General features: G+C 45.1%; 2 protein-coding genes across 4 annotated transcripts in view; one reads left to right on the plus strand and one right to left on the minus strand.

The window, feature by feature from the left end:
• Positions 1-14,909, plus strand: cep164 (centrosomal protein 164). Its single transcript, XM_080459284.1, has 27 exons — positions 1-165; positions 397-480; positions 1,677-1,788; positions 2,142-2,373; positions 2,781-2,945; positions 3,023-3,139; positions 3,221-3,301; positions 3,407-3,511; positions 6,228-6,281; positions 6,369-6,469; positions 6,692-7,159; positions 8,504-8,635; positions 8,718-8,913; positions 9,099-9,176; positions 9,281-9,403; positions 10,229-10,372; positions 10,447-10,530; positions 10,608-10,676; positions 10,752-11,002; positions 11,089-11,259; positions 11,833-12,016; positions 12,097-12,204; positions 12,362-12,464; positions 12,609-12,950; positions 13,024-13,096; positions 13,197-13,310; positions 13,754-14,909. Exons 2-27 carry the CDS (start codon positions 402-404, stop codon positions 13,848-13,850), a joined length of 3,783 nt encoding a protein of 1,260 aa, XP_080315410.1. The 5' UTR covers positions 1-165; positions 397-401; the 3' UTR covers positions 13,851-14,909.
• Positions 14,870-26,912, minus strand: part of sidt2 (SID1 transmembrane family, member 2) — a 14,265-nt gene continuing 2,222 nt past the window's right edge. Inside the window, exons 3-27 of one of the 3 annotated variants that reach the window (XM_080459289.1) lie at positions 25,711-25,875; positions 25,576-25,621; positions 25,016-25,117; positions 24,690-24,773; positions 24,419-24,584; positions 24,074-24,167; positions 23,709-23,767; positions 23,417-23,443; positions 21,987-22,025; positions 21,831-21,902; positions 21,620-21,682; positions 21,186-21,301; positions 20,394-20,467; positions 20,097-20,163; positions 19,937-20,010; positions 19,560-19,683; positions 19,329-19,446; positions 18,451-18,587; positions 18,182-18,290; positions 17,350-17,426; positions 17,169-17,215; positions 16,985-17,090; positions 16,796-16,906; positions 16,594-16,707; positions 14,927-15,686 (exon numbers count right to left, since the gene is read on the minus strand). In XM_080459289.1, the coding sequence (XP_080315415.1) occupies positions 15,624-15,686; positions 16,594-16,707; positions 16,796-16,906; positions 16,985-17,090; positions 17,169-17,215; positions 17,350-17,426; positions 18,182-18,290; positions 18,451-18,587; positions 19,329-19,446; positions 19,560-19,683; positions 19,937-20,010; positions 20,097-20,163; positions 20,394-20,467; positions 21,186-21,301; positions 21,620-21,682; positions 21,831-21,902; positions 21,987-22,025; positions 23,417-23,443; positions 23,709-23,767; positions 24,074-24,167; positions 24,419-24,584; positions 24,690-24,773; positions 25,016-25,117; positions 25,576-25,621; positions 25,711-25,875 (2,254 nt within the window). In that variant the 3' untranslated portion in view covers positions 14,927-15,623. Of the gene's footprint in view, positions 15,687-16,593; positions 16,708-16,795; positions 16,907-16,984; positions 17,091-17,168; positions 17,216-17,349; positions 17,427-18,181; positions 18,291-18,450; positions 18,588-19,328; positions 19,447-19,559; positions 19,684-19,936; positions 20,011-20,096; positions 20,164-20,393; positions 20,468-21,185; positions 21,302-21,619; positions 21,683-21,830; positions 21,903-21,986; positions 22,026-23,416; positions 23,444-23,708; positions 23,768-24,073; positions 24,168-24,418; positions 24,585-24,689; positions 24,774-25,015; positions 25,118-25,575; positions 25,622-25,710; positions 25,876-26,912 lie in introns of all 3 variants that reach the window. The other 2 variants (XM_080459287.1, XM_080459288.1) reach the window with 2 other exon arrangements.

Below are 26,912 nucleotides of genomic sequence, written 5' to 3' on the forward strand. Positions count from 1 at the left end.
ACAGCCACGTCTCATCGTCAACAGGAAGTGAAGGAAGCGTCCTTGGAGATACTGGTGCTACTGCACTTTAGTGTCTTTGTGTCTTTACAACGTGTCTTTAAAAAAAAAAACTGACTGCTAATATCATCGCTGAGGCCAATGAGAAAACCCCTAAAACCTCGGAAGGTAACTCGATTATCACGCCTAAGCCAATCGACTCGGAACTACTTGCTAAGCTAGTTGTCGGCTAACGGTAAATCAGCAGACAAGCTAACGTCAGAATGATGAAGATTAATGTCACATTTCTCTATTGTTGCACATTGAAAATCACTTTAAATTACTGCTAGTGCGACAAACTGTGTCGCCGCTGTGTCTCGTGTTCGTCACCCGTTGTGTACTCTTCACTTGTCCCCGCAGCAACCATGAGTGCAGCTGCTCTCATAGGAAACCAGCTGATCCTTGAGGAAGACTACGACGAGAACTACATTCCATCTGAGCAAGGTATCTCGGAATAATAATACTAATATTAATAATAATAATAGTGTTTGGATCAGCAAACTATGTTTGATTCGCAGCAGCAACTATATCATTAAATGTAGGCTCTCCAGGCCTAAGAATAAGTATCTATTTTGATTAATTTAAATGAATATTTATTGTAATCAAACCATAACCCACTGATATTGTACTTTTGAGAGGACCTATGCTTTGCCGGTTTTTCCAACTGCCCCCACAAAGCTGCAACTGGTATAATTACCAGTCAGTAAGGTGACATTTTCCACTTCACATCATTCCCAGGGCAATAACAAACAAGTCACATGGCCGCTCCCTGTAGTGCTGCTTACTTGCTGATGACAGAGTCCAGAAAATAACAAGCTCCTCATCACCTACATAAAAAGAGGTTATGATATTAAGATTAAGCTTAAGATATACGTATTTAGCCGTATTTCCCTTTCCAGCCATTGCTTTGTCATAACTATTACTCCAGAGCTTTATGAGTGGCTCGTCCAGTTCACTGAAGTGGTGAAAGGGAGTGATGACTCTCATGCCTCTGAGTACAAGCACAAGCCACATGAAGATAACTCATTTGTGTGCAAAGTAAGTTGATCAATCATATTATTTGAATTGCATCAAAATTTTTCACACATTGAAAGCCTTTTGTCTGTTTTTAAAAAAAATTTATTATGCCATTCTATATAATTAGTTCTGGATTCTTGGCAGCTTTCATCGCCATGTTAATTGACGTTGGACTGGCTTCACATAGGTCTTTGAAACTTCCCACTTTTGGAATAAAAAGGACCTAGATTACCAAGAATTTAATTCCAATGTATTTTTTCTTAGTGGGAAAGATCGAGGTTGAAAATTGGGACCTTTGCTACCTCATTAAACTCACTCGTGGTAAATTAACTAATCCCATCAGCAGTAGTTTTTGTGTTTTTGATTCGACCTCTGTCTCTTAAGTTGTTTTTATGTGATATATGCCCAGCGTGAATGTACATGTTTTAGTTACGTACTTGAGCTTTATAAAAAAGGTTCAAAACAAATTCTATCCAGATATTTTTGGATGCCCCGTCTACTAAATTTGAGAACAGCAGCTTTAATGAAAGCTTAAATATGATAATCTACAGTATTGCATATCAAGCAGTGTGCGCAGCCCCTCTTATCTGTCTCTCTTATTGTTTCGCCCCCTGTCTGATCAGAGATCTTCGAGTATGCTCGAGAAATCGGCATTGATCCCGACACTGAGCCGGAGCACCTGTGGCTGGCCAGGGAGGGCATTGTTGCCCCACTGCCTCCTGATTGGAAGCCTTGGTGAGTTAAGACCGACGTCTGAAGCTGAAGGTGTTCTGAATGTCTTATGAAGACATGTCCATGGAGGTGTCAGCTGCAGAGAAGTGGTCATTTCTTCCACACCCCCACAGCTCACTAACACGTCAAGATACTTTTTGGTTTCTTACTGTGGGATATCCAGATTTCTATGAAGCGGTGACAAAAGTCTTGATAACCAATCAACAGTGTTCATTATATCAAACAATTAACCTAGCGAATAAACATCGTTTTAGTTTTGCTGTCCAAGGAATCTGTTGGTAGTACAAATATTTGAGAGAGGTTAATTTACAAGTACACGTGACCACTCCTCCCTTCTTCCCCCTCCTCACCCACAGCCAGGATGTGACAGGAGAAATATACTACTTCAACTTCTCCTCGGGCCAGTCCACCTGGGATCACCCCTGTGACGAGCACTACCGCCGCCTGGTGGGACAGGAGCGAGAGCGCGCCCAGCTCTCTGCCCCCGCCGGAGCCCAAGGAGACAAGAAGAAGGAGAAAAAGAAGGGAAAGAAAGAAAAGAAGGAGAAGAAAGAGAAAAAAAAGAAGGAGCCACTCAAGGCACCTGGAGTGCGTGATGGTTCATTGTGTTTTCTTTTTTTCTGTCACTTCTGTTGCCCAATGGGTAAAATCAGGAGGGACCTGATATTTTACAGCTGATTTGAGATGTGTGTGTGTGTAACGTGGAGTAAGTTGTATCAGCAAAGGCCTATACTCCATAGTTGGACTTCTGTTAAGTTTCAATGTTAACCACGTGGCAAAAATAAAGTAAAAGGTTTGTAGGAATTGTATAATGCAGGGTTGAGTAAAGAGAGCGTATTTAATGCTTAATATGGTACAAAAATAGTTAAAAAAAATAAATGAAGGGAGGACAGGAAAATGCTGCCTATCCAAAGAAATCATTGAACAAAAAGAGAGCTAATCTGTGAAGACCCTGATGGGGCTTCTCTTACTGTCTGTGTCTCGTTGTCTTCCAGGCACTGAGTTCTTCATTGGGTCTCTTACCGTCCCCACTCGGCAGCTTGGCTCCTCTGAGAGGCTTGGACGCACCTTTGCAGGGCCCCCTCTCTGGATCTGCCACCACTCTCCGGGGGTCTCTTAGCAGCTCCGGAGGTCTGGAACCCCTCAGGACATCTTCCAGGGTAACAAACCTGTTACTTCATCAGCTTTTACCTGCTCTACTTTAGTGTACCTTGTTCATGTTACGTCTCTGCTTTAGAATCTCCGGGGCAGCGGTGCTCTCAGTGTTCTGGGAAGCAGACAAAAGGAGAAAGTTTTGCCCTGCTTGCCTGGCTTTGATGACGAGAATGATGACGACAAAATCTCTGAAAACGAGGTTCGTTTATCACCTTGGAGCGAAAAGAGCAAAATAACTCTTGAGTGTCTATAAATGAAACCGGATATTTTGTTTTTTTAGCCAGATTCTCCTGGTTCAGATGGACCGCTGAAGAATCTCCACTTCGATCTGGACGAGCTCATAGGGGGCCTGCGGGATGAGGTGGAAACCTTCTCAATGCTTCATTTTGATTCCGTTAGAATATTCAGATGTGAAGATGTTGCTTGGTTTGGTGGGACTCACTCCTTCCGTGAATGTTGGCTGTAGGACAGTGAAGGCAGCGGCTTGGCCCCTCCTGAGGAGAAGACAGAACCAGAGTTGCAGGACTTGGCCATGTCTGGTGACCAGAGCCCTGAACTGCCTTCACAACAGGTACAATCCCTCAAACCTGCTCCAACAATTACAATTGTTTCCTCACTCCAATTTCTGTGCTTTTCCTTCACCTGCTCATCATATTCTTTTCATGTTTCATATTTACTGTCATTGCTTTAGTGAAACATTACTATTTGTTGTACTTTCCTGTTTGTATACTATGTGTGAGTTGTCAGAAAGGAGTAAAATAAGTTCATTTTGTCATAACTACATGACTTATCACTCAGTGGAAGAGCAATGCTGCCAATTTTTCCTTTATTTAACCCAAATTATATTAGAAATGACCAATTATCATCATTTTCAGAGAAATTTTGACATTGAAAATCACTTGAATTGCTGTGAAATCCAGGCGCGACTGATCCAGGCGCTAATAATCTGATATTTATCTAATAAACAGTCGGTTCTGTTTGTGTATGTCTTTATATTTGTGGATTTCTCTTGTTGTCTTACATGACTGATTTCTAAACCATCTGGCATTTCTTCTCTTGTGTCCCTTTGACCTTTCACCCTCTCGCCTCTTTGCACTTCGACCTGTATGTGTTCGTTCAGCTGCTGTGCTGCTGGGATCTGTCCTACGGTCACGGCTGCTACTGTGTCTTCCTCTTTGTCCTGCTCTCTTCCTACTGTCACTGTTACTGCTTTGCTGTCTGAATCTGTAAAAAACTAAACAAATCCGAGCATGTGTCATCACCTTCAGAACAATGAAGACCAGCATTTTCCTCATATTCATGTTTTTACATCTCTCCGCCATCAACACTGAACAGTCAGTTTTAGAGATTTCATCTGAGCGATGACTTGTGCTTGCTTTAAATTGAGAGAATTACATAGTGGTTTCTTTAATCACGCTGACTGATTCAGTGCTGAAGCAACAGAATCACATTCATTGACCAAACCGGTTGTGTGTCAGTGTGAGTGATCCACAACGTAGCGGTTTCTAAGTTGTGTCTACATGTTTTCATCCGTTGACATTCCACTTGTGCATTGTTGTCAAAGCAAATTGTTAAAGGCACGATGTGTTGGGATTGTATTCAGTCGTGAGAACATCAGCCCATCTGTAAGCCTGGGGTTGGGGAGGGGTTACAATCTTCCTCCTTCCCTCACTTGCCCTCCTCCATCCCTTCTCTCCCTTGTTTCTCTGCACGCCAACCTTTGCACCTCCGTGTGGTGGCTGGACGGACGTGTCCCCCCCCCCCCCCCCCCCCATTACCCTCCACCACGGACCCTCTGAAGGGCTGCCACGTGCGTCTATCTCCACAGGCCAGCGGTAGAAACCATCCCAACGTGAAGGGCAGTTTTCCTCCCTCCACTGAACCTGATGACTCAGAAGAGATAGAAGAGGAGTTAAATGGAGTGGAGGGAGAGGATGGAAAGGTGGAAGAAGGGAAGGAGGCAAAGGGAGGTGCAGTGAATGAGGTTAAAGAAGGAAATGAGAGTGATAACGAGGACGAAAGGGAAGCAGAGCAGAGAGGAAGTGGAACAGCTGTGGACAGCGAGAAAGGAGGAGTGAGTGATGCGGTAGAGGACGAGTGCTCGGACGGTGGGAAAGAAGGGAAAGTGCCCGGAAACATGAAGCACAGAAATGAAGAAGGAGGAAGTGATGGCGAGGCGAAAGCAAACTGGTGTGTTGAAAGCAGAGACAGAAAGAGGACTGAGGAGAGTGACGAGGCCGATGGGCACTCCAGTGAGGAGAAAGAGGAGGTGCAAAAAGTAGAAGAGGACGAAGAGGAGGAGGGAGGTAATGAGGTTTTGGAGAAGTGCAGCGAAAGTGGTCAAGATGGAGGGAAAGAGGAGAAGGAGGAGGATCAAACCGATGATGAGAGAGATGAGCTGCAGAGAGACGTATCTGAGGCAGGGAACACGGAGAGTAAAATAGAGAAGGTGGAGGTCATCAGGAAAGGAGGGCAGAAGGAGGACGAGGAGGGAGAGAGTGACGAGGTGTTGGACAGGTGCTCCCTGAGCCAGAGGAAACTGATGGAGAGCGATGAGGAGGTGTTGGAGAGGTGCGTGAAGAGTGAAGGAGAGGAAACGGAGGGGGAGGGGGAGGGAGTGGAGACTGAGGATGGGTTGAGAGCATCAGAGAGTGAAGACGAGGCCGTCGAGGTCTTTAAAGGGGAGACGACAACGACAGAGCGAGGCCTCGAGTCGCCGCAACTAAAGAGAGCTGCTCTCACAGACCAGAAGAACAGTGTGAGCACAAAACCCCTCCTTCATGTCGAGGTAGGGTTTGGTGTGTGCCTCTGTGCGTACCCCCCCCCCCCCCCCCCCCCCCTATAAGTTCACTACCCAGCGCTGGAACTGCTTGATCTCTGCAAGGAGGTGCATGATGTAGCTCCCAGAATCCAACTCCCTCTGCCTTCGGGGGCGTCTCGTTCTCCGGGACTGCATGTCATCACTTTTAAATTTGACAACTCATGGGAGCCCCTGAGGACTGGGTTGGAAATTCGGACCCCTCCCTTCATTGTCGGTGTATTTGCTTTCAGCTTGCTGTGTGATTATATGCTTTCAGTCCAGAGTCTTTTTGGCTTAATTGCGATGTCTCTGCTTGCACTCTGCCCTTTTGCATGTAGGTCTGTGTCTCATTGATGCAGGCAGCATGCGGCTTCAATGTTCAGTCCTGCTTATAGGTAGTTTGAGTGTGTGTTTGTTGACACGTGTTGTGATTCAGAGCTGTTATGTTCTCATCGGGTGTTCTGGTTGTATGTATGTGTAACTGCAGGACTCTGAGGCCAGTAGGAAGCAGGAAGAGGATTCACTCTCTGTAGATGTCAAGGTTCGCTCATCGTGCACTCTGACATTCATGCATTTAACTATTCTCCATCAGCCTGTCCTATATTGGTTCTGCTTGGGTGTCCTTTAGCTGACAAAGAAAGTTCTGGACATTCAAGACCTGCATGAGAGAGTCAGTGTGCCGGAGAAATCAGAAGAAAAAGAAGAGACAGACTCTGACACAGACAAAAGGTTTGTTATTCATTTGAATCAGTATAAAAATCATCAATCTACTCTGTAAATAGGCCTTTTGTTAGAGAAATACACATCATTATCTTCCTGTTATAAAAAAAAAAACTATTGTTACACAATGTTCTGTCCCATCCAAAAAATACTGAACACTGTTTATGCTACACGGCTTCACAAGATTCATAGCTTGTTCTTAGCCAGGCCTGGTGCCGTCTCTCTCTGCAGGCATGTTCCCGCCCAGAACAAAGACAAGCCTCGAGTCCATGAAGTTAACAGACTCGTCCTTCACCAGTCCAGCCCTTCGCCCTCTTTTTCTGACTCCTCCCACTCAGAAGAGTTCGCTCTGCGACGGGACGAGCCCCCGGGCCTCTGGAGACCCGAAAGCTCCAGAGGCCGCCTGGTGCGCACAGCCAACACCCAGCTCGAAGACGCCGATGTCCATGTCCGAGAAAGAATAATCCATAAAGACGGGGGAAAGAGAGAGAAGAAGGAAGAAGATGTAGTAAAGGGGGAGGAGGAAGAAAAGGAGGAGAAAGAGAAGCTGAAGAGGAACACCGAACAAGAACTGGAAGGAGAGAGGGAGCGCATGTTGAAAGAAAAAGAAAGAAGGATCCAGCTTCTCCGGGAGGATCTTCAGAAAGAAGAAGAGCAGGAGGAGAGAAGGCTGAAAAAGGAGAGTGAAGACAGACTCAGGTACGTAGACGAGCATCAGACTGAAGATCGCACCGAATTTATGATGCAAAACTGAGGAAGCCCCCAAATTCCTTTAAACTCCTAAACCAGGGGCCTGCCACCTGCAGCTCTGGAGCCACATGTGGCTCTTTTGACCCTCTGGAGTGGCTCCATGAAGTGTTCACTGCATTTTACATTGTAACGACCAACAGTGGAATCATTTTGGCATTTTCCAATGTAATAAACCCAGAACGTAATAACTTGCCAGTAGTGTAATGGCATGTTTTTCCTATTATCTTAACATTTTGCCTGTAATGTAATGTAACTAGCTTTAAAAAAAATCCTTTCAAAATATCATAACCACAGCCAATAATGTACAGTTTGCTGGTGACAAATAGGTATATTGCATGAGATAGTCATTGCATTCATTCATTGAGGATATTCTGCAACACTTTCTCTATCATTGTTGTCAAAAATATTTTATTATCGGAAAGATAATGCATTGTAGGCTTTACTACATTCGGATTGGCCAAACTTATCATGTTATTAGTTGTTATATATGTAATTCGAATTTGAATTTGAATTATTGAATGCTGAAGGCAGTCACACAGTGATCCAAATCTATCTTTATAATTATTATTATTATGACGTCTTTGCTGCTGTGCTATAACTCCTGCAACCTTTAACTGATTTCAATCGTTCCAATATCAAAACGTGCAGCTTGTTCATGGGATGACTGGTATGCTGTGTGTGTCTTATCTCTTTAAAAATCACAGAAAACTGGGGGAAAAAAGTAAAAAGCAAGAAGATCGAAGGAGTTCCCCTTTCACTTTCTTCAGCTTTGTCAGCATTACAGTTCAGCTTCGTTCAGCTTCAGCATTAACACTTTTTCTCCTGAAAATGCAAACAGGCTAGTTTTATTTGTTCACCAGACACACTTTCTCTTGGCTAAAAATGTCCTAAAAGGTAAAATAGCTGAAATGGCTCAAACCACAGGTAAACGTGAACCCCAGAAATATTGTTATGAAATTTAACAAAACTGTAAACAAGTTTACAAACAGTGTTGTCGTCACTGTAAAGGTTGAACATTTTTTGCAGGGACTCTACAGAAACTTTGTTTTGTGAAAAGTGGCATAAACGGCTCGTTTGGTCATAAAGGCTGCAGACCCCTTGTCCTACTATTAAACTATTTGATTGTGATGAATTAATGAATACTTTACTTTCTAAGAGTGAATTGAGCTAAATCAATAAGGTTCATTCCATTGAGGGGCTTTCGTGAGAAGTTATTAGTATATTGTTTTCCAATGTATATCTCTCGAATGGTGTGTGTGTGTGTGTGTGTGTGCGCGCTTGTAATTTCTGCAGGACTCTGCGACAGCGCCTCCTCTCCATGAGGACAGAGGAGGAAGCCAAGCTGAGCAGGGAGTCTGATCAGAAGCTGGAAGAGCTCAAGCAATCTGCTAAGAGGGAGAGAGAGGAGCAGCAGCAGCAGATCAGGTGAGACTCACACAAGGACAAACGGGACCTTCCGAGGTGCCCAGGAGTGAATGAAAGTGCGTGATGACACGTGTTTGCACAGGGAGGAAAGCAAAAAGATGCTCAAGGAGTTGCAAGGGAGCGTCGAGGAGGAGCGAGCGGCGTCGCGCAGCCGGCTGGAGGAGGAGAGGAGGCGAGAGTTGGAGCGTCTGAAGGAGGAGTCGGAGGAGGAGCTGCAGGCAGAGAGGAGGAGGCTGCAACGAGAGCGCGAGGACAAAATCAGCTCCATCAAACAGGAGGTGACCTGGCATCATGGACCTTTCCTGTGTTTAGGTCGAGTAACTCGCGACTCCTGTTGTGGAAAGTTTCGAGGATCAGAACTCTTCGGGGGAAATAAATCCCCCAGAAAAAAACCAACAGTCTGTGTTTGTGCTGTCGTCGGTGTCGGAGCGGATTAGTGCTCATCAGTGTTTGCTGTTTAAAGGTCAAAAGCACGGAGAGGAGGAGGGAGCTGATGATGAGTCCACGGCCCGAACACCAACTGGCAGAGTACCACCGCGAGGTCAGAGCCCTCGCACACATGCACACATGTACAAAATGACATCAGCGATATCTGCGTTCACTCAGTAAACAAACCAGCTTCTCCTCCGACCCCCCCCCCCCCAGCTGGGTGAGGTGCTCCAGGAAGTGCGTGAGGAGGTGCAGCGCGACCACGAGAGGAAGCTGGAGCAGCTGAAGGACGACCACAGGAGAGAGATGAACAGCATCAGAGAGAAATACCTGGACGAGGTCAGACAGTGCTGCAGAGTTACAACCCCAATACCAGAAAACAACAATACACGTTTCAAACTCAATTAATAAAAGTGAGAATACTTGGAAAAAAAAAAAAAGAGGTTTTAAGTAAAAATTTTAATAGATGATATCAATTTCTTTGTGGTTTGAGATTTGTTCTGATAACAGTGCTCTTTCTCTTGGCTCTAGTACACACCTGCTATTTGTTTTTCCCATCCCGTCACATTTATCTCTTCAGTTCCCACCTGCAGAAATTCAGCTGCACTTTATTGTTTTAAATTAAATTCTTTCTTTGTTTTTATTCTTTTCACTTTTATCGTGACTCTATCAATCAATTCAAATGTTTTCATTTGATAATGGCACTTTTTTTTTTTTTTTAATGAATCAATCCAGATTAATTGCACTTGTCTTTCATCTAAATTCATTTTGAATTTGCAGAGCATGGATGGAAAACACTTGACCGCCGTTAACGATTTGTATATTGGACATGTCATTGGAATCACATTCGCTCATATTACAGTCTGAAATAGCTTTTTTTTCCACTTTTTTTGTATTTTTGTAGAATGTGGAATGGCGATGATGCATTAACTCCTTATTTTACTGCTTATAGGATCATTGAAATAACGGAATTTGTTCAGAACTACAGGCTCAATACAATGCAATTCAAAATATAAAAAGATTCTGAGTCTCTTTTCCAGGTTGATTTGGTCTTACTTTATGCTTTGTGTTAAAATAAGATTGTCGCACTGTTTCAGTGTGAAAATAGCTCGAGATATTCACTCCCATTGGTGGTGGCCGTGTGAAATTGTGTGTGTGCTCCAGGAGACTGCTCAGAGGGAGCAGATGCAGTCCGCTCTGCAGGAGGACAGGGAGTGTCTTCAGGCCTCACACACTCTTCAGCTGGAGAAGCTTCGCCTTCAGCTGAACGCACAGACCCAAAAGACTCAGCTGGCACACTCGCGCAAGGTTAGAAAGTTTCCCAATTCATTAGAAACTCGACTCTTTTATAGAACGTGGAAGGATTCATGTTTTTTCTTTAGGAGTCCGAGCTGAAGGATCTGGCAGATCAGCTGGAGCTGAGAGAGAAAGAGCTGAAGAGCCAGGAAGCCTTGCTGCAGACGAAGGTCTGTGTCCCATCACCTTCATGCACTGTTGACCCTCAGGTGAACAGCAGAAACTTCATATTTCTATTTCCAATCAGGCGGCAGATCTGAAAAGAAGGCGGCAAAAGCTCGGAGAGGACGAGCAGGAGGTGGACAGGCAGATAGAGGTCGGGAAGAATCATAAATGTATTGCTGTCCCCTGCTCAACAACCAGTCAAAACATCCCATATCTGCGCCCTCAGGCCTTACCCCGGCTGATCCAGGAGAGAGATCAGCTGAAGGAGGCGCTGCGAGAAGAGAAAGCTCAGGCCCGAGAGCTCGTCCACATAGCCAGAGAGGAGAGGAACGAAGCCAGGGAGCAGGAAAAGAGGCTGAGGGAAGAGAGAGACAAAGCCAGGGAAGAGAGCAGGAGAGGCAAGGAGGAGAAGGAGCGACTGCAGAGCAAGGCGGCCCTGCTGCAGGAGAGATGTGAGCGTCTCAGCCTGAGATTCAGGTACAGACCGGCTGCAGGAGCTTTAACGGCGAACAGAATTCACAACGTTTTGGGAATTCACAAATGTTCTGCTCTTGTTCTGTCAGTGCGCTGGATCGAGATGCCGGAGCGAGCTCCTCGCCCAGATCTGAGCTGGACAAAGAGAAGGAACAGGAGACGGCGCCCCCCGGTGATCGCAAAGAATCGTCGCTGCACGTGGAGGACCTGGACGAGCGTCCTTCCTCTCCTATGGCCGACAGCCACGGCAGCTTGGACGAGTAAGAACAGACTCACACTCAGAGTCCTGATTAGGGCTCATAAAGCTCAGCTTTTGTATTCACAGGTTCTTTAGTTTGCCACTTGCCTCAGATTGGTGATTGGTTCTTTGTGAACAGATGCAACATGGAAACGTCAGAGGAAACATTTATGATGAGTTCAGTTCTGTTTTCTGTAAAAACCGATTTTTATCACGAGGTTGATTAAAACATTTTTAAAAAGGAAAACATCTTGGACACATCCTGTAGCAGCTCGTTCTGTATAAATTAAAACGTCTGTCACAACCACAACATTTGGGTTGGAACGGGTTTTTTTTTTTTTTTTTCCAGTTTATTTCTCACTTTTGACTTAATTTGATGTGATTCAACCCATTTATATGCTCGTATAACAAAATAAAAATCACAATTCATTTCACTGAATTTCACTTGTTGTGTGTCCTGAAACCATCGGCTTAATCGTCTCATGACTTTTTCTCGATAAACTTTTAAATAGTTTAAAACCACTAAAAGTGTTTACATTGACAGTACATAACCAGAAAAGTAACTCTCGTCTTCTCTTTCCCCTCGATGTGCCAGCATTCGGCGGTACATCTCCTCACATGGTGCAACTATCCACAAGACCAAACTGTTCCTGGAGAGAGAGAGCAGCCGGCTGCAGGAGAGGCAGGCAGCTCTGCAGGCTGCGGCCCAGATCAGCTCCTCTCAGGCACCCGCGGCCACCGAAGACATCACCCAGGAGATGATCAGAAACCTCCAGCAGGTAGCGAAGGAGGCGATGACCCGTGAGCTCACATGTTTGGTTTGGAGCTCATTTGTTTGTTTTTCCTGCCGCTCTGCCAGGAGGCCAGGAATGTGGCGGAGCTGCAGCAGACCGTTCAGAGAGGAAACAGTCTCCTGAGGAGGAAGGAGGAGCAGCTGCAGGAGCTGGAGAGCTCCGTGGCGGAGGAGGTGAGGAGAAGGAGGAGGAGGAGGAGGAGGAGGAGGAGGCGGAGGCTTGTGAAGGAGCCCTTCACTGTGAAATTTGACTACATGTTTATGCTTTGTATTTGGTCTGTGACAACAATGTTGTTATTGACAGTCTGTCTTGGTTTCTCTGTTGTTTCAGCCTCTTTTTGAGGATCTGTCTCGACATGCCGGAGAGAGGAAAGTAACTTTCGATGTGACCGAGTCTGACCTGAGCAGCACCGTGGAACCACCAGACGATGCAGGTAACACTTCGTCCAACGAACCATTCCTTATTCATTTTGTTGTCATGTAGTTTTATTCTTCCCCTGTAAAGCATCTTCTTACCGCCCGTCTCATCCTCACCTGCTGTCTTGTATTTTCTCTCCACACGTTTATCTTCTCCTCAGTGGGTCATCCCGTCGTACCGGCCAAAGTCCAGCAATTAGCCGATTCTCTCCAGCAGATCTCCAGCCAGCTGAACACCGTCCTCGGTGCTCTGGGATCGCTGGCTCAAGGGCAGGGAGCCGCAAACCATCCCACCTCCACTTCTGCTCCGGTCCTTCCTAACATGCACCGCCTGAGCCCCAGCAACTTAGGTCCTCCTCCTGCTGTCAGGGTCTCACAGCCGGCGTGGGCCTGGCCACCTCACAGCGACTCCACCGCCACGCCGCTCTTCAGCACGCCCCTCAGCAGCGGGCTGAGAGCCTCGGACGAGCTCATCAACAGCCGATGGAGCAGCATATTTCCAGGTAGCCGCGTCACTGAATCATCAAAGCGCCGATATCGCTCGTCGCATCTGCTTCAATCGTTTCTGTTCCCCAGGAGCATCGATTGACCCAGTCACCTCCAGCACGCAAAGGACCAGACCCACTTACCCCTCTTACACTCCAATCAGGTACCGCTTCCTCCAGTACATGCTTCAATTCAGATTACGCCGTTTAAATTGTGCTTGTGACGGCTCGAACACTCAGGGGGTGTGTGATTGTGTGTTAAAGTGAACACGGCATGTGGTCCTCCAACAAATCGCTGGAGACGGACGGCCAGAGGCTGCAGGGCCTCATCGACGGTAACAAGAGGTGGTTAGAGATGCGCAAGAAAGACACCAGCATGTATCCTTTTCTCACTGAATCCACCGCAAGAACTCACATCGGACCCCGTCTTGTTTTAATCAGCATATCTTCAATCACATAACTAAGATTTCTGTGAAATTTAAGAACCTTTGAGCATTCTCTTGGCAAGTAAGCAATAAGTTAATCTAAGTTTGATCTTAAACTAAATCAGATTTCCTGTCAAAAGCCAATGTGTCGAGATATTCTTCTATTTCATTTTTGCACTATCATGAGATCATTCTTTGGGTCAGATTGGACGTCCTGGACCGGTTTACATGTTTGACATTCGAGGTTTAGATATCATCAACTTTAAGAGAAGGCAAAAAAATTTTCACACGTGGAACATCCAAAACAAACTGTGATCATTCTGTTGAAATGTTCATGTCTGTATTATTCACTGTCCGAGGTCAGTGTTGCTCTCGTCTTTAACTTTGACCTCCCAGACCTCTCTTCACTCGCTACCGGGCTCCGTCCTCCAAGAGCAGCCTGGTCCAGCTGGGCCTGGACGATAACAACCAGATCAGAATCTACCATTACTGAGCAGCGCAGACACACATCCTCCAGGACTTTGGAGCTTTAGTGACATAAGAGCAGCGCGCGTCGCCGTGTTTACATTGGTGCAAAGGTTTTCAGGGATAGTCCTGCCTCCTCTCCTGCGATTGGCTGAAGAGATGTTCACGTGTCACGCAGGGCTGAAGATGCCAGGAAAGACCGGAGATTTAAGCCACATTTAGACCAATCCACTCCTTTGTATTCTTATTTTGAAGTCTTTTTCAGAAGAGAAGTTTGTGTTTGTGTCAGACAGTCGCAGAGAAGCACCTCAGTTTAAAACATTTGACGTGACTGAAAGTATTCCACATAAAGCGAGGAAACAACCGCACTGATATTATCTGAAGAGACAAGAGGCGCATAGATCTAATATGCTTTTGGCCCTTTGTCTTTGTAATACCACTTAATTCCACTAGGTGGGATAGTGAGACATAGCTCTTGTTAATAAAGCACTTCAGCCGGTTTTTACCAAGAAGAAAGGAAAAAGTGTTTTTTTTTTTTTTTTTAATGTGGTGAAGTGTCTGGATTAATTATTCTGTGGACTAAAAGCAGGTTTGCTTGTGAGAAGTGTTTTAAGTAGATTTTGTTTGTTGTTTCGGTATCTCCTTCAAGCAGGGAGAACAAATTGGCAAGAAACCGCAATTTGTGCGGGTTTTAATATATGGTGCTGCTTCAGTGGAGGAGAAAGTCCAAAAGTCTCAGTTCTGCTGTAATATAGTGGAGCTTCATGTGTCCTAATCTCACCTAGTGCACCTTCAAGGCCACTTCAGATTCTTTTCTAGAACATAAACAAATCTTGTGCTTTATGGTTTTTAACGGTTTGTCGTTACAAAGGAATTGTGGTACTTTGTATGAATTTCTTACAGTCCCTTAATTATTTTGTAAATGTGAAGCCAGTTTAGTTTTATATAATATTCCTTTTCTACTCGTATGGCAGTGGCTTGTGTAAACGGTAGAAACATGTCTTTGTGCAAATATTTGTGTAGATACTGTATTTTTCTAAGATATTTGAATAAACCTTTATTTTACGTGTTTTCACTGCACTGAACTAAAAACAAAAAAAAATGCACATTTGAGAAAAGGATACCTTTATTCAGTAACCGCTCGCAACGATTGACGATAAAGTTTTTTTTTTTTTTTTTCGTACAGTACAGTGCAAAAAAAAAAAAAAAAGTACCTCGGCAGTCATACTTGAGGGCAGTCGAGAAGTAAATACAATCTTCAATATTCTCGAGAAAGAAGGACGGATGGCTCCGGCCGATCAGAGCACAGTATGTGACAGTATGATTCAAACATCGAAGGCCACCGACACACACACACACACACACCTGTACAAATGCAGGCGCACACACACACACACACACACTCCGCACATAAACAATATTTCCAAAATACACCGTTGGCTCGCAGGTCCGATGTTGATGCACGCAATAAAAAATAAGTTAAATTGGACTGTTGCACATTTTTATCTTTGCCGTCAGCAGTGAGTAAACCGATGATGGCAGCGAGAGGACAGGAACATTTCAGCGGCGCTCGATCCAGCTCTTGATTGGCACATCAGTGTCCGTGCGGGCCGCCGCCACCGCCGCCACTTTCACTCCACCGGCTGCGAAAGGCAGCGGGAGGAGGCGCATCACCACCAGCTGTGCTTTTCTTTTCCTTCCAAAGAACCACAGAGGGAAACGCAGAGAGAGAGAGAGAGAGAGAGAGGAGCGATAAGGCAGAGAGGAGGAGGCCGAGCTCCTCCCGGGAGATCAGACACACCTAGAAGACGTAGATCTTGTCTCTCTGGACCGTGTCGAGGTCGTCGTCCATGGTCAGGAGGACCTGAGAGGAGAGGGAGGGGGCTCAGTGAGCACAATTCAGATTCCTTCCCCAACAAGAGTTTTATACTTAAAATGTCACAATTTAATTATTTAAGACTGTCGCACCTGAATGAAATAGAACTCATCACAGCTTCACGACTCGTAATATGATTAAATATTTAAATCCATGGATTTTTTTTGACTTGACTTGACTTTCAAGCATCAAGTGGATTCTGCAATGTTACTTGCAGGAAAGTACAGTAATTATTTATTGAACTCTGAGAAATGGTTTCAACCTTAAATGACGGCAATACACCATCAGCTGTTTCCGATGGGACGGAAACGCTCAGGTCTCGTCGACTTCGGTGGAATTTCACAATAATCCCAGTTTCCTTTGTTGAGACGTGAACTAGAGCTGCATGATATGAGGCAAACTGTGACGTTGGTGAGTATTTTGATATTGTGTTCATGATTTTTAATTTGCCTTACTTTATGTCTTTATGTACTCCGTAAACTCTGGAGTCGTGGCGAATGTATCGAAGCACAACTACACAAATCTAAATCAACGCGTCGCTGCCAGATGAGGCCAGATGTGATGGTGTAGCACTTTTCTTCGAGGTGAATCCACTTTGGTGTTTTTGCAAAGAAGAAAGATTTTATTTTTCCAAACGTTTGTCTTGAGTTCAGACCTTTGATTCTCAAACCGTGGCTGGCACCCGAGCGCCCTCTAGTGGCACTTGGAGGAAAGCCGTAAACGCCGCCTCGACGTTAAGCATAATCTTTGAGGGAACACTCTTGGCTCCGTCAGACGACTGTGTGCACGTGTGAGTGAATGTTGTGGCTCACTGGATTTACGATGGTAAAGAGGTGCAGCAGCTTGAAAGCATCAAAGTGGTTTTTTTTCTGCACATCTGAACAAATTTCATTACCAGGAAGGAGCCAAACATGGCGATCGAGGAGAGGAAGTGCCAGATGTCGTGGTCGTCAAAAAACGACAGCAGGATGCAGTCCCTGTTGTGTTCGCGGGACTCTGCCGGAGTTTTCTGTTGGCAGCACAAAGAATCACACAAGATCAGCGCAAGTGTAAAGTGTGTGTGTGTGTGTGTGTGTGTGTGTGTGTGTGCTACTGACCTGCCAGGTGCTGAGGCCCTGGAAGAAGAAATACAGCGCGAAGCCCCACACCACGGCAGTGAAGAGGATACACACCAGCGGCAGACACTTGATTCTCTCGCCACTCCGCAGCTAAACACACACAAAGTGGCTTTAGGTACACGAAGCCTTTCCGCTTCTCTCGGACGAGCAGCGCTGCTCTGTGCTCACCTTCATTATGATGTAGAAGGCAAAGTAGAGCAGCAGGTTGCAGATGGCGATGGCCAACAGGTAGGAGGCGAAGTCGTTGGGTCTCTCGATGAGGCCGTACGCCGCCCTGGGGAGAAGACGCGACAGCACCCGTCACCACTTGCAGCTTTCTGCTCGGCACGGGAATCACACTGCGGTTACTCACAGAGACCAGTTGACGATGTTTCCCATCACGAGCAGCACCATACGGTCCTAACGGGGAGAAGCAGTCGATAAAAGATGGAGGGGTTATTGCACACGGAGCTGGCTGGAATAAATGCAGAGTACTCTGAGCTGTAGTTTAGATTCAGGCTGTACGACATACTGATGTCCTGTTCTTTACTCACAATGTACATGGGTCCGCTGCACTGCCGGATGCAGTCTGTGTAGACGATGTACACCATCCTGCGCAGGACTCCAGCATCTGCCACACACACACACACACACACGAGGTGCAGTTCAGTGGATCAATTCTTTAGTTGCATCCTGATCTATACAAAAATGATCACTTAAAAACTGGTTGAGAATGTGCACATCAAAATCTGTTAAAATAGTCAAATGTCTGATCTGTTCAAACTGATTTGGTTTCAGTCAAACACTTTGTTTAGAGCGATCACGCCCACGACTCAATAGCGCTGAAAAATGAATACAGGAAAGCTATTATGGAAAGTAGAGCCCGAGCAGGTAATCCTTTACAACACACTACTTTATTCTCTCTATACCTGCAAAAAAAGCATCCATCCACCCATCAGCCTGAAGGACGCGGTGATGTTGCTTCTCGATACTTTCTACACGTGGACCAAAGGCCAGAATAAGAAGAAACTATTTCTAACAACTAATAGATTCCTGGTGTCTCAGGTAATAGAAGGATAATGATTATTTTAAGTCAATTTGAACCATTGAAAAGCCTTTAAATGACTGTTTTATGAGACAACACTAATGCATGGATGCTGATTGCAGTCATTTTCATTACATCGTCTGCCATCAATCTCATACATTCTCGCGGTCGAGAGTCGCACTCTTCAAAAACGGACCAACTGTGTGATGAACTGAGATATTACTTGACCGATGAAAGTAACATTATGCCTGAAATCACATTATCCATGAAGAAGAGGGTGAATTTGAGCTGCTTCTAATTTCTTTCTGTTGGACTGAGTTTTTTGCGTCACGTGATCTTACCGAGCCTCCAGCGGCCCATGTAGTAGAGCTGCGTGCTGAGGAGCAGCGTGGCCAGGATGTGGATCACCGAGAAAACGATCCAGAACACGGTGTTTCCTTTCCCAAACACCTGAAAAAAAAAAAAATAAATCACATCATCAAGATCATTTTACTCCACCGGGGCACGTGGATGTGGACACACTCATTTTACAAGAGGCCAGATTACAGAGGACCAAAATGCTCAACTCAATATGGTAGAGAGTGTTTTGTTAAGGGTGCGGCGTACGTACCACTCCCAGCACAGAGAAGAAAATAACCCCGGCCAGGCAGGCGTAGGCAGTGTACGCACTGGCGTTGATGTCCGGGTGTCTCTTCTGATAAAGCTTCAGCATACACAGGCCGGCAATCATGTACATGAAGGAGGTGTCTGGAGGGAGAAGCAAACACACAGCACACATTTCAACACGGCCACTGCAGGTTAACGACAAGAAGCTGCGCGCCGCATTTACTGGGTATTTCTGCCATAAAGTTTCACAACCTTTTTGTGTATAAAACGCCGTTGTCACGGGCAACAACCAGACACGTCGACATACTGTCAGTGGAGAAATCCTCCAGAAGGAACATATAACATATAGTTTAATGTTGCATTAAGAGATTTTAATTGACGGAATCAAAACTTTGACATATTCAAAGGCTTTTTTTTTTCTTTTTTTTTAAACGTGCGTTTTAATAGTGCCAACATTTTTTACTTTATTGTCTTTCATTTGAAGGTACAGGTCATCAAGTTACAGTATCTCATCAGATCAGATCTCTTTTCAACACGATGCCATAATTATCACAATCGAAACTCTTTTATTTATTTAGTTTATATGAATAGAACTAGCTCCCAAAGCCAACAAATTTTCAGTTATACTCTAATATTCTAAGATGAACCTGTGCTGTGATTTCGTTCTTTTGTCCCAATCAGCAATTTTCAAGTTTTTTGCTTTTTCTTCAAGGCTTCTATTTATTTGTTCCCTTGAACTGTGTTCCTGAGGAGGAGCTGTCACCACGGTAAAACAATCAGATGATGTTGTTAAAGTTTAAACAGCGAGTTGGATTCTGCTTGTAAAAGTCCAGCGTCCATGTGAAGCCAGGGCGAGTACATGAAGGCAACAGGCGGCCGTACCAAACTGGAAGTTGGTGTAGTTTGGGCACACATGATAACAGGCACTCAGGAGGCCTTCCATCATCAGAGCAGTTCCCATCGCATAAAACAGACCAAAGTGCTTCGGGATGCCACACTCCTGAGAGGGAGAGAAAAAAAAAAACACAAAGGGACCTCGCTTGAAATATCCCGCCCGCTGTCCACCGATACAGTCCGAACTGAAACAAATCATGGACACGGCGTGTGCCTCACCAGCGCGTAGAGCTCGTTGCGCTCCATGGCCCGGTTGTGGACGATGTCTCTCTTGAGGACAATGAGGAGGAAGAGGAGCCCGAGCATCACGTAGCCCAGGTTGCTGAGGATGTTGTTGAACGCACTGTGCCAGAGGACCAGCTCAAGGTTACCATGATACGCACGCACGCGCGCACGCGCGCACGCGCGCACGCGCGCACGCGCGCACGCGCGCACGCGCGCACGCGCACACGCGCACACGCGCACACGCGCACACGCGCACACACACACACACACACACACACACACACACACACACACACACACACACACACACACACACACACACACACACACACACACACCAGTGACACATTAAACACGCGCTGAGCGAGCACCTGAGAGCGCCGAGCGGGTGGGCGCACAGGAAGTTGTAGTAGCAGATGTCCTGATTTCCCGTCACGTTCACAACCTGTGGAAGAGAGATTTAAGACCTCGTGGCTGCGGGTGCGTGGCTTTTGTTGTGGAATAATGTTGAGATTATTAAACTCATCGTACCGTCTGATAGGTGATGACCAGCTGGATGACTGGCAGCGCGTAGAACACGGCGATCGTGGCAATGTTCCTTTAGAGAGGACAGACACTCAGACCTTTAGTGACATTATTCTTTTAATCATTCATCGGATTTCCACAGCGCAACACTGACAAGAGCCACAGGAAGAAACAGGTTGTGGATTATAGGCTGTCGATCTGCTGGACCTAGATCGGCATGTACAGAGAGTTTCCAGACGGCTGGTAGTAGAGTCCACTGTTACACGGTGACAGTTGTGTTAGTAGTGGAAGCGGCGTGCTCACCAGAAGTAGATCTGGTATTTCTTGCTGAGGACTCTCTTGTCTTTGCGGGCCAGATCTGACACACACAGAAATTTCTGCAAGAAGAAGAGATCATCATCAGTGACGATTGTGGGTGGGATTCCTGAAAACTAGTTCTAAATCTTACTTTATTCTCCTGAAACAAAATTTGGAGAAAAATATCCAACAAACCCACGCGAGCGCAAGTTTTTATTCTTCTTAAAGAACACGTGTCCCCAAACCCACCAAAATAATGAAATAACTTCCTCGCATTTTTGTTTAAAATATCAGGAAACCATTTAGTCTCTGATCTTTCCAGTTATGATGTGACACGCATGGCTGATAAAATGTAGATAAATTGCATTGAACTTGTGGAGAAATTGGTATTACAAACACTGCTGAGGTTTGTGATTGATTATTGTGGGTTAAAAAAAAAATAAAAAGGGCCTAGAGCAGTAAGAAAAACAAGAAAACAATAAACAAACTCATACAAAGAGTTCAAAACATACACAAGTTGTGAAATGACCACGATAGATCTGGATACACACTGGAAACCAAATAAGGAGATTAATCCAACATCAACTTGTCAAATACGTCAGGATGCAGCAGTCGGAGTAAATAAATAGATCTTGTTGAGTTTTGCTGAACGTGAGACGATGTTAAGGGCACCACTGCTACACCGGGTGAAAGTTCAGCATTAAGCAGCCGGTAACAGTCGGGTTCGGAAAAGCAGCATTCCCATCACGACCACGGATGGAGAAAGTGACACTACAAACGACGGGCAGAAGACGTCACCTTGGTGCGGACGATGTTTTTGTCCGAGTTGATGTCATCCAGAGTGTCATAGTCGTCCTCTTCCACGGAGCTCAGAGACTCGTGGCGACTTCGTCCAACGCTGTCCAGGGACCGCTCTGATGGACGGAGCGAGGAGAGGACAGAGGCTCTTAGCTGATTGGATTCACAATGGCAGCATTCAAACAGTAAAAAAGACGCACAGGTCTTCAAGTTCACCACACCTTCAAGAACCGATTTTCAGCATTCAGAAATTGTACGTAATAAATTTGAATAATTATCGTTGCTTTAGTCTTCCCGTTATTAATCTCTCATCATAGAAAAAAATCTGGAATGCTTCAGCCGTCGGAGTTTTAATTGATGTGCGATTCACAGAGTGCTGATTAGTTGGAGGTCAATTGGGATATGATTGGGCCAATTATGGGGCAGCGTGTCACCGATGCGGATGGCTATGTGGTGGAGGTGATTGAGGATTGGTCGACGTTTGAAAGGCTCCTGTCCTGATGGATAAAGAGATACAGGAGACCGGTGAGGCGCGCTTGCAGAGGTGTCCTCTGCAGAGCCAGGCTGCGGAGACAAGCCGTGACACACAGGGTGACGGTGACAGTGATGGGGTGGCGGCGACCCTGGCAGGCGTGCGTTCCTTACCCATGTATCCGTAGTCGGTGGACGTGGCGCTGTCAGTGATGGCCTCTGAACTCAATGTGCTGCCGTTGTCAGCTGGAGAAGAGGACATTTAGCTCGATAGCTTCGTCACCGATCAAAGGGAAACGTCAGCAAAAACAAAAGTCACCGCCAACTCACCAAACGAGCCGTATTCATACGGAGAGGCTGGAGTCTTGCCTGTTGACACGAGTACAGGGACATGTCAATAATCTCAAAGGACTAAACACACCTCACAAACAGCATGGACTACTGGTTAGTATCCAAAAGAGGACCCATCATGCTCACTTTTTAAAATCAGGCACAAGAGTGGTTTTTTGTGCTTCATAAAAATCTAACGATTATGCTTATCATCATGAACGGATCCTGAGCAGCTCCTTCACTCACTTTTCACTGAAACGATGCACTTCATTATATCTAGAAGTCCAACTAAAACCCATATAATCTCTGTTTAGCAGCATGAAAACTGAGAGCATGGAATTTGACATCAGCCTCAATGTCTGAACTGAGTGATCAGAGCACACTGAAGCGTGGATTAAATAAAGACTGCATCTTCACGCGTACACAAGTCAAGTCAGAGGCGGCAGTGGATGTTTTTTTTAAAGAAACGGCACAAAATGACAATGACCATGACAAAAGACAAAAATGTCAAGACATTTTGACTTTACTTTTATGGAGCTTTAGCATCGTCTGGTTTTATACAGAGTATATAGAGACACACATTTCTACAAATAGTCCATCATATACTGCAGAAATGTTGGCACCTTCCAACCTTTTTGAATCATATTTATAAATATACATTAATGTATAATTCACTTTTTATTAATAGAATATATTGTTTAGTTGGACTTACTTTAAAATATCACAAAAGCAAATAAGCCACAATTTTTCTTCTTTTGTAAAAAACTTCAAAAACATACAGATTAGGTGTATAAAGTACAGGTTTCACTAATGCTGCAGCTGCTCAGTGTCTATAAATGTAGAGAAGCATAAAAGGTCCTTTTCAACACTACTAACTCCATGTGTGTCGGTGAAGACACGGGGGAAGCACCACGGCATGCAGGGATTCCAGCTACAGACTACAGACACCAAATAGTAAACCGGAACGAAACATGAATGGCTTGTTGTGGAGGGCTGTGAATGCTTTCAAAGCTGCAGGTTTCTCCTGATTTCAAGTCAAATCAGGACAACAAACACTGCAGTGACGAGAAGCAGACACACACACACAGAGAGAGAGAGAGGCACTTTTACAGCTGCAGTACACCTTCCTGTGCCCATGCTTGTCTGGAGCCACCGTGCCGTTAGTATCGCAGGGAATAATACAAAAAAGCTGATGTGCCTCTTCAGCCAAACACGTCAACGTAACAGCAGTCTTGGACTGGTGCGGATTTGACTGTTATCACACGGCCAAAAAAAGGCACTGCAGATCATAAAATCTCATCTTTCTTTTCTGTGAATGTTGTTTGGATGTCAGGGAAATGAAAAGCGTGCACGGTGATGCATTCAGAGCGTCTGCAGACAGGGTGAGCGAGGGCAGCAAGTGCACAAGAGGGGGATCTGTGTCGTTATACCATCTCCGTTCTTCCCAAGCAGAGAGGCTGAGGCACACATAAGCATTAGGAGAGAGAGAGAGAGAGAGAGAGACACACACACACACATTCAGTATACAAATGTTAAAAATCACAAAAAGGAAAATGGTTATTATACTGCACAGTAATTAAAGTTTATATCCCATGTACTGTGGCATTTATTTACTAAAACACATTGGCTGTTTGTTCAGTGTTTTTTTGAAAATGGTGCGGTCCACACACCCTCCGCGTTGCCCCTGATGGGCCAGCCCACCACAGCCAGTTGCTGGGTTACCTGTCTCAGCGGGCGACGTGTCAGCAGGATCCTCAAACACCTCTCTCTTCTTCTTCATCCTGCAGAAACGGAGCAGAAAAGATGCAAATGAGCATCATTTGTATTCAGAATAAAGTTGTTGTCGTTGCAAATCCGCATTCTTCCGATTAGAGTTTGCGCTTCCTCCTCTGCACTGGGAACGATAATGAGTGATAACATCAAGTTTGACAATGATGCCGCATCACAATACAGCGGAATCTGTTTATCACTTCACCAAAAAAAAAAAACAACAACCCACTGAGAACATCATTATCTCTGCAGTGAAAGAAGTCTGTGTTGTGTGTGGTGTAGGGGGATGCACATATGAGATGATCTTAAAATCTCACCGCTTGTTCTCCAGACAGGCAACCAGCAAGGTCAGCAGGTAGAAAGAGAGGAAGATGGCCAGACAGAACAGCATGCCCATCACATACACCTCCGCTGTGGAGGAAAATATGTTTACCAGAACTTCCATCCTACACAGTGCAATAAGACACTGACATTATGCACATCGTCCATCTCACAGGATGACTCGTGACAGTTCCTAGGCAGTAAACAAAAGCTCACAGAGTGAGAAGGAAAGGCAACATAAGCAGACTACTCAAAATGTTTTACTGGTTTTAATTATATGTCAAGAGTTTGATCGTCATCATCTGTGAAGTAACAGCCCTGAACGCGTCATCGTGACTCACAGTTGATGGCGGGAGAGACGACCACGTCGAGGACCTTGCTGCGGTTGCCTGCGTCGATGAGCTCATCGGGCCGCAGCGGGTAGAAGCGCAGCGGACCCCCGCACGCCTCGTCCTCCGTTTTTACCACCACCACCACGTAGAAACTGTTGCTGGGAAAATCTTTTCTCTGGATGGCGGAGAGCGACACAGGAAGAAATGTGTGATCATGGCACCAATCACACAGACTGAGCTTTTACTCCCATGATGTCAAACATGGTCTGCGTGCAGCTACCTGCACAGTGATGGCCCCTTTTTTGGTCATGGTCTGGTACATCCCAATGAAGGCCACATTGTTGTCAAGGTCATACACCGGACACTGAAACGAACAAAGAACAAATCATCTCAGAGCATTACTAAAGTGAGTTTATTTGAACTTCAAGTACTACACTGCAGTGATGTTTATGCTGCCCTCATGTGGAGCATGTATGCAAGTGCACGTTGACCACAAAGACGGGCTAGGGGGCCACTTGAGGACAGCAACAGTCTGGTTTGAATGCAGAGAAAACCTCATTTATCCTCAGTGTGTCTGAACAAAGGGAACCCGCCCACACGCTGTACCTGGATGTCCTGGATGGACATGACCGAGCAGGGGAAAGTCATGGCTGAGTTGACCTTGACGACCACCGTATCCACCCCGTCTTGAAAGACATACTTGAAATACTGGGAGACAAAAGAAGAGGAAAGCAAGAGCGACGGAGGGAAGAGGGTACCAGTCAGGAATGGAGTCATGAGAGGACGTTGGAAGAGAGTTCAAGATTGTTTTGTAATAGCTGACAAGCTGATTTCCCAGGCTCAGACAACAATCGAATGAAATATTAAGCAGAGACCATGGCTGACTTGATGGATTACAGGCATCAAGAAAAAAACAACAACAAGGAAAGTGGGTTTTTGTGTAATCAAAAGCAAAACTTTCCAGAGAAAAATAAATGTTACGACATGCTGAATAACATGCAAACTCTGAAATCCCCTTAATTCATGACTTCCTTTTTTCACCCTTTGTTCCTCAGCTTCTTTCACGTGCGTCCTGCCTCCCACTCTTTCTCTTTCTCTGACTGAACCTCTGCGAGCCGGTCTTTGGCACTAACACACAAAGCCCCAGTAGCATCAGAGATGTTTACCTGCGGCTGAGACGGTGACGCGGTGAAGCTGAATTTCTTGTCCGTCCTGTAATCAAGTTTCAGGTACACCAGAAAGTCAATAAAAGTTGCCCATTAAAACAAACAAGTGATCGTGAATGTACGGAGTCCACTCACTGCAGAGTGAAACTTTCAACGCGACTGACTCGGAGCTGGTAGTTGGTGCCCTGGCTGGACAGGGTGGACACGTCGATGAAGAAGTGCTGGGTTTCCGAAGCAGCCCGGGTCGGAGGCTGGCACAGCGTCCGACCCACGTGATTGTAAGGGTATTTCCTCTGGTAGCTGGAGAGAGAGAGAGAGAGAGAGAGAGAGAGAGAGACAACAGAGTAAACAACAGCTTCACCTCAAAACCCTCGGAGTAAACTGATTCGTATTTACTTCTTAAAAGATAACCTGACTTGGGGTAGCTTTCTTTTCTTTCTTTTTTTTACATCTTCCAGATTAGACTACTACAATTTCTATTCCTCTGGTTTCAGTAAATATAATATATAAAGTACAGCCGCAATGCTGCAGACAGGCTCCCAACACGCACCAGAACAACTGACCACATCACACCATGACTGATTTTGAGCGTCTATCATCCTTAATCAGAGCGAAATGTCTTTATTTATCAGAACTTTAACCTTATGTGTCTGTTTGCCGTAGTTTCCTTTCAGCAGTGCCAAAATAAGCACCTGACACCAGGGGTGACCGAGCGCTTCCTGGTGTGGAGTTACTGGACAAACTCAGTTTCCTCTTATAAATCTCCAATCAAAATTAACTTTTAATCGGCTTTTGTCGTTGTTATTTATTGAAAAAGCACAATGCTATTAAGCATTGCATAACTAAAGTCATAATAACAACAATAATAGTCGTGTTATTATTAGTATCATTACACCGTGACTATTTATTCTATGTCTATTTAGAATTTTACTCCATGTTAGAACAAATATTCATACTATTTGTTCAAAAACTCATTATCTGCGTTGACATTATTACTTTGTGATTTGCATGACTTCCCAACAACGAGGCAGTTGACACAGAAAACCACGCACACACAAAAAGTGCATTCATATGAAAATGACATGCAGATCAGATCTCAAGTTCTGGAAAAGATATGAAAGACAAAACTAGACCGATAAGAGAGGAATCCATGAGAACATATTGGATGACTGCGGCAGGGAGAACTAGTTCATTCTTTCAAGAGAATCTTTTCAAGGTGAGACAAAAAGAACAAAAACACACCCTGGAAAGGTCCTTGGAATGGAAACTTTCACTTTTACGTTTTTAACTTTTACTCACCTTATTTAGTCAAATCACTGCTTTTATTTTTTTACCGT

The sequence above is a fragment of the Lipophrys pholis genome (genome assembly GCF_963383615.2).
Source record: "Lipophrys pholis genome assembly, chromosome: 3".
Classification (NCBI taxonomy): domain Eukaryota; kingdom Metazoa; phylum Chordata; class Actinopteri; order Blenniiformes; family Blenniidae; genus Lipophrys; species Lipophrys pholis.